This window comes from Solanum tuberosum, unplaced genomic scaffold, assembly GCF_000226075.1.
Source record: "Solanum tuberosum cultivar DM 1-3 516 R44 unplaced genomic scaffold, SolTub_3.0 scf00090, whole genome shotgun sequence".
Classification (NCBI taxonomy): Eukaryota; Viridiplantae; Streptophyta; class Magnoliopsida; order Solanales; family Solanaceae; genus Solanum; species Solanum tuberosum.
In genome coordinates this window covers 871,519-885,869 of record NW_006239013.1, presented here as the reverse complement: position 1 = coordinate 885,869, position 14,351 = coordinate 871,519, and the positions used below count along the sequence as shown (strand labels likewise).

At 34.0% G+C, this 14,351-nt stretch overlaps 1 protein-coding gene across 1 annotated transcript in view; it reads left to right on the top strand.

Annotated features, from left to right (window-relative positions):
* Positions 1-7,608: 7,608 nt before the first annotated feature.
* Positions 7,609-14,351, top strand: part of LOC102590643 (probable inactive ATP-dependent zinc metalloprotease FTSHI 3, chloroplastic) — an 11,689-nt gene continuing 4,946 nt past the window's right edge. Inside the window, exon 1 of the mRNA XM_015308556.1 lies at positions 7,609-9,086. Within this exon, the coding sequence (XP_015164042.1) occupies positions 7,916-9,086 (1,171 nt within the window). The 5' untranslated portion in view covers positions 7,609-7,915. The remainder of the gene's footprint in view (positions 9,087-14,351) is intronic.

Genomic DNA, 14,351 nt, shown 5'->3' with positions numbered 1-14,351 from the left:
TGCATAGAATCACATGAACCCTATGGATTGGTAAAGTTATGTTTAAAAAGGAATCATATAAAAGTTTTCATGTATTGGGTTTGGGTTGAGAAACAAGAAGAGTTTAGGAGAAATTTCCCAATTTTAAACTAGTTTGAAGCTTGAATTTTATCAAAAAACTTCATCTAAGTCGCTAGGGAAGGGCTGGGGTGGAACGCCAGCAGTACGCCCAAACCCAGCCCTAGTACTTTGGGGCCTTGTGCCCTGCGCCAGTAGTGGGCTAGGGTTTGCTGGGCTAATTCTTTTCTTTGTTTCATCCGGTGCATGTTCCTTTAAGTTGTGCCTATGTTTCCCTTCTTATTATTAGCTCCTATAGGCTCCATTTACCTTTGAAAATTCTGGAATATCTTAATCACAATTCACAAGTATTAATGCACGTTCAAAACTAAAGTGAGTTTAAGAAAAAAGTTCAAGAGCTTTATTGAGTTAAGTCGTTCATGTTTATATTTCAACACGAACCCTATTCTTGAGTATTCATTGAATTCTTATTGAGAATATTTTAAACAAAATATTATTGTTTAAGCTGAGTTTTTGAGAAAGTAAAGAGGAGTTTGCGAAAGAGTATAAGGGAACTAAGTAGTCCCAAACATATCATTTTGTTATATTGAGAAGAGAACTATAATTCCTGATTAGTATAACAGTCGAGTATGCCATCAATGTGTAAGCACTATATATGACATCTAGATATGTCGTTAATGTTTATGCAGTATGACTTTCCGAGTCATCAATGATCAGATCATAATAAACAATGGTTTTAAACTAATTTTTTTAGAAAGTAAAGAAGAGTTTTAGAAAAGTATAAGAGTTTTCAGTTTTTATATGTCGATCTTGGACCTGAACGATAATTCCATAAGCATGTGTTTTAAATGCAAGTTTTGAATAGAGTCTTTTGAGAAAGAGTCAAATGGTTTCATAAGTAAGTATGTTTGATGTTTTTGAAAAGTACTTCAGTAAAGTAATAGTCCCTTTCTTTGTGAAGGGTGATTGAGCAAAGTGAAAAATAAAGTAAAGTAATAGTCCATTTCTTTCTAAAGGGTGAATTGAGCATAAAGTTATAATTGATTATTTTGGGAGTAGTATCGAGCACCGAATTGGTTAGAGTCTTTTATAGCTCAGAAGTCCCATAAAACTATGTAGAATAAGATAACACTGATTCTTCATGCGACTCCTCACTGCCTCTAAGATGACCTATTAGATGGATCCATAGTCACAATATCATCCTATACCCCGACAAGGTATAGAATGACCATTTCAACGTGGGCAAAACATTGTATCATTGCTGGACTCATAGTAATGGTTGTCGATTAAAGAAATTCCCCACAAAGTAAAGTATATTATTTTCATATTACTTTATTGTAAAGCTTAAATGGTTTCCACTTCATGTTCATGTATTGATTTAGTTGAATTAATTTCTTTCAGTCATTCAGTTTAGTTATTTGTTTATTCAGTCATATTACATACTCGTACATTCAATGTACTGATGTCATTCGACCTCCATCTTTTAATGATGCAAATACAGGTTCTTATGATCATCAACAGACATTTCGTTGAGATCACTTTGCACTTTAGATAGCTTAGGTGAGCCTCATTTCATCCGGTAGACTTCACATTTATTTTCTAATCAGTTGTTTTGATCAGTAGTACCGGGTCTTGTCCCGTCACTCGTCTATATATAGTAGAGGCTTCATAGATAGACAATTTTAGAGAGTCTTTCAGTTTTCAGATGTTTTATTTAAATTTATGTTTCCTAATTAGCTTATTCAGAAAAGTTTTAAGATTCAGTAAACTGTTTTTAAATGTTTCTTTCAGTTTGATGCTTATATATGCTTGAGTTAGTCTTACGCTTGTAGTCAGTCGGGATGAGGGTTAGTTTAGGGACCAACAATGATTCTCGAGTGTCGGTCACGTCTAGGGTGTAGGCTCAAATCTTCACAGCGTCGCACTCTTTTACCCTTAGCCGAGATTTTTTCCTACTGGATTTTTCTGGTAAGGTTTTAAATGAGGCAACTTTCAATGCGTATATATATATATATATATATAATTCTTTGTTGACATAATTGGAAGTTCTTATAATAAATTGATAGCTTTTGAAAAAAGAGGAAGAGGCAATTTTAATATTTTTTTATTTCAAAGAAACATTATCAATCAACTAGATACGTGTACTCTCTCTTTTTTACTAGAACTTTTGTCCATAGAGTTTTTCCTAGCAAGGTTTTAACGAGGCACATTATCTATGGATGAAATCCAATGATTAGTAATTAATATATCATATTATGAATGTCAATTACACAGCTCCGCAAGCAGGTACCATACGCAACTTACAAACAAATTCCTAAGTAACTTACAAACAACTTCACAAGGAGATTCCTATAAGAAGCTTACACAAAAAGGTTTTTATAAGCAGCTTACATATATCTCTACAAGTAGGTTTCAACAATCAGCTTACAAGTAGGTTTTTTCAAGAAGCTTGTAATGATGCAACAAATAATGTGTATTATGAATGACTATGCATTTCTTTTTTGTATACATAGACATCCAAGGGAGAGTGTTGTAACTACTCCCTCCGTTTCAAAAAGAATGATCTTCGTTCCTTTTTAGTCTGTTTAAAAAAGAATGACCTCTTTCTTTTTTTGGTAACATTTTAATTTCAGCTTTCCACGTGGCATGTTTAAGGCCACAAGATTAAAGGGCAATTTTGTATATTTGACATAACTTAAATTTAGGACCACAAGATACAAAAGTCTTCTTTATTTTCTTAAACTCTGTTCCAAGTCAAACTAGGTCATTCTTTGTGAAACAGAGGGAGTAGATTATTTGGTAGATGTCATGGATGACCTCACCTTATTACTGTAGCTTTATGACTACTCCAAGTCATAATGCTTATCAAAGGACATTGATAATAATGTAAAAATACACACAAAAAGAATAAGTTACTACTTCCTATTTCCTATATCTCTCTTCTTCTACTATTGTTGTTTCTCTTTTCTTTGTTCTTGTCATATTATTCCATCTCTTCTCTAGTTTTGCTATTCAAGTTTTAATATATTATCTTTATTTTATAACATAATTAGGGCAATATAGTACATTATCAATATAAATTGACCTAAAATGTATCTAAAATTTGGCTTTATTAGATCATCATTTCAGTAAAAAGAAATCTAAAGCTATTTGGCAGGTCAATATATGGCTGAAATTTGACCATGTCAAGACCACAACTTCAATAAAAATATTCAAATTTTGACCTTGCTAAAACAACTTCATTAAGAAGTGCGATGTTTGGCTTAAACAAGAACACACTTCAAATAAAGATTGTCCAAAATTTTCTAACTTTCACACACAATTTTTTTTAACTTCAGTATCATGTGTTTGAAGTGGTCCCAAAATGGTGTATTCGAAAAAACAATTAACTCTATCTACGGCTGATAAAATAATTGTCCCAAAAAATGATATTTATGCTCTTTTGTTGAAAATATACGTTTTTGCATGAATATCCTTTATTTTGAAATGATCTTTAATTTTTATCTTGTTATTCATTCAATGAAAATTCACGGGTGAAAATATCTTTAATTATGACATAATTTCACAAGACATAAGTTTATAAAAATGTTTGCCTTGTCTAACATAAGTTTAGAATTATTTTTTTACCTAGTTAAGAAAAATTCAGTTGAATAAGTTATATCTCATAAAATATGACTTTGTTAATTCTAAAATGAACTTATGAAACTTATGCCAATATCAACATAAGCTCACTAGGAATTAAATTATGCCTTGTAAAACATAGCCTATGAGTTATGAACCGAATAAGGCAAACTTATACTTCAATCTACGTAAAATCTCTAAATCTAAGTATACTCTGTAAGACATATTTTTTAGGTTGAATTTGAACCTATGCATCTAATGCCATAAATTCGACATAAATTAAGAAGCATAATTTGTTATGTTTTATAAAACCTAATCTGTGTTATATTATAATACAAAAATAAAAAATTTCGCCTCACAGAATTTTTCTTCTTCTGATATCACAAATATTTTCAATTATTTTTTTGCTACTTAAAATACTAAGAACAAAATTAAAGAGCATGAATTTAAGAAAAAAAAACTACTAAAAATGACCCAAAATTCCCATATTGAATAAAATTCTGAAAATATCAAAAGATCCCAAGATTTTGGTTCACCTTATACCCTCTCATCCTCACTATGGGATTATGGGATCTTATGCATGCATTGCACAAGCTTGTCTTGAGGTGGCTTATGAAGTATTTCTCTTATGTTATGTTAAATTAGATGCATTGATTATGCCTGTGACTATGTTGTTATCTCCCATGCTTATTTCCTATGTTCTATGATGATATCTCTTATACTTATGACTTATGTTATTGTCTCTTATGATTATGGTATATGTCTTATGTGGACTAATGCCTCTTATATACTTATGTTGATGATTTGTGCTAGCCATCATATTTAGAACATTATTGGACTAACACATACTTTTTCCTACATTCTTATTAAATGTAGGGTTCGGCGATATTGAGTTCCATTCTCGTGGATAGGTTCTTAGTAGAAGCAAGCAAGCAAAGACTTGGTGAGTCCTCATACCATCGAGGATTTGACCACTATGTTCTTTTATGTCTTTCTTTATGTTTAGATAGTGTATGGGTTGTGTCCCTAACTCTTTTCAAGTATTAGATGGTTTGAGACAAATGTAATAGACTTCTGCTTCGTTTTATGAGACTTCGATTGTATTTAAAAAAATATTTTAAATTTACGCACTTTTCTATTATCTTATGTTGTAATATGCTAAGTGGCTTACATGGAGCCTTTCGGGGTTCTATGTGCCTTGTTACATCTAGGGGGTACCCCTGGATCGTGACAGCCCCAAGTCTACTTTTGAAGTTTGGGGCCTGGCGCCCCGCGCTAGCAGTGCGCCAGGGGTCGCCTGGGCCGATTCCTTCTTTGTTTCATCCGGACATGTTCCTTTAAGTTGTGGACACATCCCCCTTCTCTGTAGTAGCTCCTATAGGCTCCATGTACCTTTGAAAATTTCTGCATAACCTAATCATGTGTCTTAATGCACATTCAAAACTAAAGTGAGTTTAAGAGAAAAATTCAAGAGCTTTTATGTAGTTATTGTTGAGAACCCTTTTTAACCAATGATCTTAAACTAATTTTCCGAAAAACAGAGATGAGTTTTGAGAAGAGTTTCATACATGATTGAGAAAGAATAAAAGGGAACTAAGTATTTCCAAATGTAACATTTTTATATTGAGAAAAGAGAAACTTTGATTTCTAAAAAGAGTTTATGAGTTCAGGGTATTTCAGAGCAGTTACCTCTTTTAAGAGGATACTTTGAGTAATTATCTCAAACCAGAGAAAGAGTATGTTTTATACATTTGAGCATGATCATATATATTATTGGAAGTAGTATTGAGCACCGATATGGGGATGAGTTCAGACAACTCAAAATCCTCATAAACCATGTCTTGCCAACATGGGTAAAGGATCATACCTTTTAGATGAATTCTTATTGCTTGGTGGATCAACTTAGTTAAGAGGTTCTATACCCCGACACAGTATATGATAGTTCTGGCAGCATGGGCGATACGTTGTATCATAACATAGCTCATAGTGATGGTTGTCAGTTAGAGAATCTCCCAAACAGAGTTAAAAGTGTATTTTTATTTTATCACTCATTATGTTGAGTTCTGAGATGAGTAAGTATTTTTGTAAAGTTCTAATGATTTCACTCCTTTATTTCTTTACATTCAGTTGAGTATATATCTATATCTATTGCGGTCCTTTCATTTAGTTATTTTTTATTCAGCTATATTACATACTTGTACATTCAATGTACTGATGTTATTCGACCTGCATCTTATTGTGATACAGATACAGGGTTCAAGATCATCAACATGCTTTTCGTTGAGATCACTTTGCACTTCAGATAGCTTAGGTGAACCTCCTTGCATTCCGGGGGACTTCACATTTATTTTCTAGTCAGTTGTCTTGAGGTGTCGTGGGGCTTGTCTTGACATCCATCTTGAGTAATAGAGGCTTCATAGATAGTTAGAGTTGACGAGTCTCTCAGTGTGTTCCTTTCTATTTTGAGATCTTGAAAACTATTACTTATACCCTATTAAGTATTTTTAGACATTTAATTGAGTTGATTTTAATTATGCATTTAAAGTTTCCTATCGGCTTGAGTAAGTTTTCTGCTAAGTAGTCAGCCAGATCAAGGGTTCGCTTGGGGACAAGCAACGGTTCTCGAGTACCGGCCACATCCTGGGTGTAGGCTCGGGGCGTGACAATTACTGTAGCTTTATAACTACTCCAAGTCATAATGCTTATTAAAGGACATTGATAATAATGTAAAAAATACACACAACAAGAATAAGTTACTACTTCATATTTCCTATATCTCTCTTCTTCTACTATTTTTGTTTCTGTTTTCTTTGTTCTTGTCATATTATTCCATCTATTCTTCTCTAGTTTTGCTATTCAAGTGTTAATATATTAACTTTATTTTATAATATAATTAAGGCTATATAGTACATTATCTATATAAATTGACCTAAAAGGTATCTCAAATTTGGCCTTACTTAGATCATAATTTCAAGGAAATCTAAAGCTATTTGGCAGGTCAATATATGGCTGAAATTTGACCATGTCAAGACCACAACTGCAATAAAAAATATCCAAAATTTGACTTTGCTAAAACAACTTCAATAAGAAGTGTGATGTTTGGCTTTGACAAGAACACACTTCAAATAAAGATTGTCCAAAATTTTCTAAATTTCACACACAAATTTTTGTAACTTTATTTGAAGCGGTCCCAAAATGGTGTATTTGAAAAAACAATTAACTCTGTCTACAACTGATAAAATATTGGTCTCAAAATTTGGTATTTATGCTCTTCCGTTGAAAATATAAGTTTCTGCATGAATACCCTTTATTTTGAAATGATCTTTAATTTTTATCTTACTATTCATTCAATGAAAATTCATGGGTGAAAATATATCTAATTATGACCTAATTTCGCAAGACATAAGTCTATAAAATGTTTGGCTTGTCTAACATAAGTTTAGAAATTTTTTTTACCTAGTTTATAAAAAATTCAGTTGAATAAGTTATATCTCATAAAGTATAATTTTGTTAATTCTAAAACTGAACTTATGAAACTTATGCCTATATCAACATAAGCTCACTAGGAACAAAATTATGCCTCGTAAAACATAGCCTATGAGTTATGAACCGAATAAGGCAAATCTATACATAGCCTATGAGTTATGAATCGAATAAGGCAAACCTATATTTCTATCGACGTAAAATCTCTAAATCCAAGTATACTTTGTAACACAAAATTTTTAGGTTGAATTTGAACCTATGCATCTAATAACATAAATTCGACATAAATTAAGAAGCATAATTTGCTATGTTTTATAAAATCTAATTTGTGTTATATTATAACACAAAAATAAAAATGTCCGCCCCGCAGATTTTTTCTTCTTCTGATATCAAAAATATTTTCAATTAATTTTTTGCTACTTAAAATACTAAGAACAACATTAAAGAGCATGAATTTAAGAAGAAGAAAAACTACTAAAATGACCCAAAATTCCCATATTGAATAAAATTCTGAAAATATCAAAAGATCCCAAGATTTTGGTTCACCTTATACCCTCTCATCCTCTCAGTGCAGAATAATTTTTGAAAACCCCAAAATCTTCTCTTATCTTCCCTCTCAAAGTTGCTCTACAATGCTAAATCCCTAAAAAGTCTCCAGCTTCAGTATCAAAACCAGGTATATTATTAATCTTTAGTGTTGGGTTCAGGTTCTTTCCAAGTTTCATGGAACAGTTCATGTGCATATTGTAGAAAAATGGCATCTTTACCTCTTGTTTCAAATGGCAGATTATTAGTTACTCACAAGAAATGGAAACCCCATATTGGAAATTCTGAATCTTTAAGAAGTTTCAAGAATCAATCTTGCTCATTACCCAATTCTTGTTTTACCTCAAGATTCTGTATTTCTCAGTCTAGGTACAAGAAACGGATGCTTCATTTTGGGAATTCTGACCCTTTTAGGAGATTAAAGAATCAATCTTGCTCATTATCCAATTCTTGTTTTACCTCAAGTTCTGTTCCTTTACTGGGGTTGAATTATAGGTTTTGTAAATCTCAAAGTAGATTACTGCATTGTAGTACTGGGGTTAGGTCAATGGTAAATGAGAAGGGAGATATAGAAACCCATTTGAACAAAACAGGAAGTAATAATAGTCGTAGGAAGTTTTCGTTGAGATTGAGACCAAGGATAAGATTACTGTCAAGAAGGTTGAAAAGGGTATCTGTTATATCTATGTTAAATGATTTTGGGAAGTTTCTGAGGAAGAACACAAGAAGAGTGGCACTGTCAACTTCAATTTCTGTGATATTGGGCTTGTGTTATTTGTTTCTAAGATTGACAGCAACTCCTTCTCCAAAGGTTGTTCCATATTCAGACTTGATTACCAGCCTTCAGGGAGGATCTGTATCAAAGGTTCAATTTGAGGAAGGCACGCGGCGTATTTACTACAATACGAACTTGTGGAGTCTTAAAAATGCTCAGACAGGCGATAATTCCTTAGTTCCTGATGAAAGCACAATCATCACTGAGGAAAGCAAAGATATAGATAGCAACAAAGGTGGCAGGAATGTCTTCAGTAAAATATCAAAAGCCCAAGGTTCTACCCCTGTATGGCAGTTTAGTACAAGGAAGATTGATCATGATGAAGGATATCTTCTTAGTCTAATGAGGGAAAAGGGAACAGCGTATGGCTCAGCCCCACAATCAGCACTTATGTCAATTAGGAGCTTATTAATTACTATGTTATCTTTATGGATTCCTTTGACTCCTATAATGTGGCTTCTCTATCGTCAGCTTTCTGCTGCCAATAGCCCTGCAAGAAAAAGAAAGCCAAGTAACCAGGTGGTTGGCTTTAATGATGTGGAGGGTGTGGATGCTGCAAAAGTGGAACTTATGGAGGTAAGCAATCATTATTATGAACTGCTTAGTAACTTTTAATTGGTATTTAAGTTTTGAAATTACAGTAATAGTGAGTTTATCATCTGTCAACTGGTAGTAGTCCTTTGTTGCTTCAGTCGATGAATTGTGATGCATTCAACTGAGTTCACAGTAGATGCTTAGTTAATACTTTGATTAAACAACAACATAGCCAGTGTGATCCAACAAGTGGGGTTTGGGGAGGGTGAGGGGTGTATGCAGACCTTATCCCTACCTTTGTGGGGTAGAGAGGTTGATTCCAATAGACACTCGGCTCAAGAAGAACATTATTATAACAGATTTGAAAAATACAAGAGTAAAGAAGCTATGGTGAAAATATTGTAGAAAAGAAAAATACTGACAACAAAAATAGCAAATATAACCAAAGTAACAGAAACAGCTGTAGTACTAAAATTGAAGAATCAGATAATGATAGAATGATAATAATAATACTGGTCAGGAGAAGAGGGAGCAAATAAGGTGCTGTAAACATAGAACCATGCTCTCCCACAGAAAAGAGAGAAATCGCTTGGCTGGCTACTAACCTTCTACCCTAATCCCTGATCTCCATGCTCTTCGACTCTGAAGGAAAAACACCTATTTTTTTCATCCAGCAAGCAGTACTGTAGTTTTAGTAGAGACTAGAAAGGGAACCTAGATGTTTGTGACTATTATTAGCCTTAACATTTGAAACATTTAGTTTCTGATGAAATGACTTACCTCAAAAAGAATCGGCTTCCCTCTTTGTTCAACTATAAATCCTTATGATCAAGTGACCCATTTCCAGTAAGAGTGGTCTCAATTGAATTCGCATGTGAAATATTGGGTACATTCTTTAATGAGGAGTTGATTGACTATGTATTGGATGTAAATGTTGGTCTATCTTAACATGGTTATACAAGGGTTTTCAGTTTCATTTCATTTTGGGTAACTAACATAATGGGCTTTGCCAGCTTCTTTCGTTGACTGAAGAAGAAATTAAAAAGATCTACTTTTAAGGCTTCTTACATGCTTAAACAAAATCCTAGTTCTTTCATACCATATTGTCCAAAAATACACAACGACAATTGTTTATTGTCTGTAATAACCAACACATAATTGTTTTCTTCACTTTCCTTTATAACACCAGTGATATGTTAAATGGTGAGAACACAATGATCCAGTGGACTTGAAGTGATATGTATCATCTCTATACTCCTTGCACAAGTAGCACAACTCATGGAAATCCTTCTCTCCTTCTTAACTGTTCTGCTGCTGAGATAGAATTACTCTCTTGAGTGTTTGTTTCCTACATTCTCCCATACCTCCCTCTTAGACTTAATTTTAGTGAAACTTAAAACCATTTTGAATAAGAAACTCCTAACAGTTGAGGAGAAAAATGTAAGCACCATGAATTTAAAACAATAACTAGAAATTGAAGTTCCTGGCTTAGGAAATAACAACAAACTTGATAGCTTTCACATTTTTGCTGCCCCACACCATGCAAAGCGAAGCCCGGTATTTAAGTGGAGAAGGGTGAGGGGAGGGCCCATATCCACCGAGTTTAGAAGGCTGTGATTGGTCCAAAGGGCGGGTCACAGACGGATTTCTCGGTTATCAAAAAATAAAATAAAATATATGATGAGAAAAGTATACCTCCATATATTCCTACAAATTCAGCCATACTGTATGTGTATGACTAAAAATATTAGAGGTTGCTAATGTACCACATAGACAGACTTTCTCTCTCTCTCTCTCTCTTCCAACCTTTTCTTTGGTCTTGACTTGTAGTTCACTAGTGATTAAGTGAGTAACTTTTATGATGATATTGATACAATAACCTATTAGGTTTCCTTATCAAAAAGAAAGAAAGAAAGATAGCCTATATGGCTTAAGACTGCTGAATTTATTTCCTAAGAAAAGGTGTCCAATTATTCCTCCTTCCATGGAAGTCAAGGAGGGTTTTGTGTAGTTCATATGAACAAGTTAGTAAAGGATCTGTCTTATTTCACCTAGTGCCATTTTTATTCCATATTGGACTGACAATCCCATACCTCCCTCTTAGACTTAATTTTAGTGAAACTTAAAACCATTTTGAATAAGAAACTCCTAACAGTTGAGGAGAAAAATGTAAGCACCATGAATTTAAAACAATAACTAGAAATTGAAGTTCCTGGCTTAGGAAATAACAACAAACTTGATAGCTTTCACATTTTTGCTGCCCCACACCATGCAAAGCGAAGCCCGGTATTTAAGTGGAGAAGGGTAGAGGGGCGGGCCCATTATCCACCGAGTTTAGAAGGCTGTGATTGGTCCAAAGGGCGGGTCACAGACGGATTTCTCGGTTATCAAAAAATAAAATAAAATATATGATGAGAAAAGTATACCTCCATATATTCCTACAAATTCAGCCATACTGTATGTGTATGACTAAAAATATTAGAGGTTGCTAATGTACCACATAGACAGACTTTCTCTCTCTCTCTCTCTCTTCCAACCTTTTCTTTGGTCTTGACTTGTAGTTCACTAGTGATTAAGTGAGTAACTTTTATGATGATATTGATACAATAACCTATTAGGTTTCCTTATCAAAAAGAAAGAAAGAAAGATAGCCTATATGGCTTAAGACTGCTGAATTTATTTCCTAAGAAAAGGTGTCCAATTATTCCTCCTTCCATGGAAGTCAAGGAGGGTTTTGTGTAGTTCATATGAACAAGTTAGTAAAGGATCTGTCTTATTTCACCTAGTGCCATTTTTATTCCATATTGGACTGACAATCCCATACCTCCCTCTTAGACTTAATTTTAGTGAAACTTAAAACCATTTTGAATAAGAAACTCCTAACAGTTGAGGAGAAAAATGTAAGCACCATGAATTTAAAACAATAACTAGAAATTGAAGTTCCTGGCTTAGGAAATAACAACAAACTTGATAGCTTTCACATTTTTGCTGCCCCACACCATGCAAAGCGAAGCCCGGTATTTAAGTGGAGAAGGGTAGAGGGGCGGGCCCATTATCCACCGAGTTTAGAAGGCTGTGATTGGTCCAAAGGGCGGGTCACAGACGGATTTCTCGGTTATCAAAAAATAAAATAAAATATATGATGAGAAAAGTATACCTCCATATATTCCTACAAATTCAGCCATACTGTATGTGTATGACTAAAAATATTAGAGGTTGCTAATGTACCACATAGACAGACTTTCTCTCTCTCTCTCTCTCTTCCAACCTTTTCTTTGGTCTTGACTTGTAGTTCACTAGTGATTAAGTGAGTAACTTTTATGATGATATTGATACAATAACCTATTAGGTTTCCTTATCAAAAAGAAAGAAAGAAAGATAGCCTATATGGCTTAAGACTGCTGAATTTATTTCCTAAGAAAAGGTGTCCAATTATTCCTCCTTCCATGGAAGTCAAGGAGGGTTTTGTGTAGTTCATATGAACAAGTTAGTAAAGGATCTGTCTTATTTCACCTAGTGCCATTTTTATTCCATATTGGACTGACAATCCCATACCTCCCTCTTAGACTTAATTTTAGTGAAACTTAAAACCATTTTGAATAAGAAACTCCTAACAGTTGAGGAGAAAAATGTAAGCACCATGAATTTAAAACAATAACTAGAAATTGAAGTTCCTGGCTTAGGAAATAACAACAAACTTGATAGCTTTCACATTTTTGCTGCCCCACACCATGCAAAGCGAAGCCCGGTATTTAAGTGGAGAAGGGTAGAGGGGCGGGCCCATTATCCACCGAGTTTAGAAGGCTGTGATTGGTCCAAAGGGCGGGTCACAGACGGATTTCTCGGTTATCAAAAAATAAAATAAAATATATGATGAGAAAAGTATACCTCCATATATTCCTACAAATTCAGCCATACTGTATGTGTATGACTAAAAATATTAGAGGTTGCTAATGTACCACATAGACAGACTTTCTCTCTCTCTCTCTCTCTTCCAACCTTTTCTTTGGTCTTGACTTGTAGTTCACTAGTGATTAAGTGAGTAACTTTTATGATGATATTGATACAATAACCTATTAGGTTTCCTTATCAAAAAGAAAGAAAGAAAGATAGCCTATATGGCTTAAGACTGCTGAATTTATTTCCTAAGAAAAGGTGTCCAATTATTCCTCCTTCCATGGAAGTCAAGGAGGGTTTTGTGTAGTTCATATGAACAAGTTAGTAAAGGATCTGTCTTATTTCACCTAGTGCCATTTTTATTCCATATTGGACTGACAATCCCATACCTCCCTCTTAGACTTAATTTTAGTGAAACTTAAAACCATTTTGAATAAGAAACTCCTAACAGTTGAGGAGAAAAATGTAAGCACCATGAATTTAAAACAATAACTAGAAATTGAAGTTCCTGGCTTAGGAAATAACAACAAACTTGATAGCTTTCACATTTTTGCTGCCCCACACCATGCAAAGCGAAGCCCGGTATTTAAGTGGAGAAGGGTAGAGGGGCGGGCCCATTATCCACCGAGTTTAGAAGGCTGTGATTGGTCCAAAGGGCGGGTCACAGACGGATTTCTCGGTTATCAAAAAATAAAATAAAATATATGATGAGAAAAGTATACCTCCATATATTCCTACAAATTCAGCCATACTGTATGTGTATGACTAAAAATATTAGAGGTTGCTAATGTACCACATAGACAGACTTTCTCTCTCTCTCTCTCTCTTCCAACCTTTTCTTTGGTCTTGACTTGTAGTTCACTAGTGATTAAGTGAGTAACTTTTATGATGATATTGATACAATAACCTATTAGGTTTCCTTATCAAAAAGAAAGAAAGAAAGATAGCCTATATGGCTTAAGACTGCTGAATTTATTTCCTAAGAAAAGGTGTCCAATTATTCCTCCTTCCATGGAAGTCAAGGAGGGTTTTGTGTAGTTCATATGAACAAGTTAGTAAAGGATCTGTCTTATTTCACCTAGTGCCATTTTTATTCCATATTGGACTGACAATCCCATACCTCCCTCTTAGACTTAATTTTAGTGAAACTTAAAACCATTTTGAATAAGAAACTCCTAACAGTTGAGGAGAAAAATGTAAGCACCATGAATTTAAAACAATAACTAGAAATTGAAGTTCCTGGCTTAGGAAATAACTGGTTCGGTATGCTATGCACATGTTCCTGATGCTAAAAGAGGCAAATTAGATAGCAAGGCAGAACTGGGTGTTCTGTTGGGCTATAGTATAGTTGCAAAAGGATACAAAGTGTACAATGTTACTAGTAAGAAGGTGTTTGTTAGTAGAGATCTTGTAGTGGATGAGTCTAGCCACTATGATT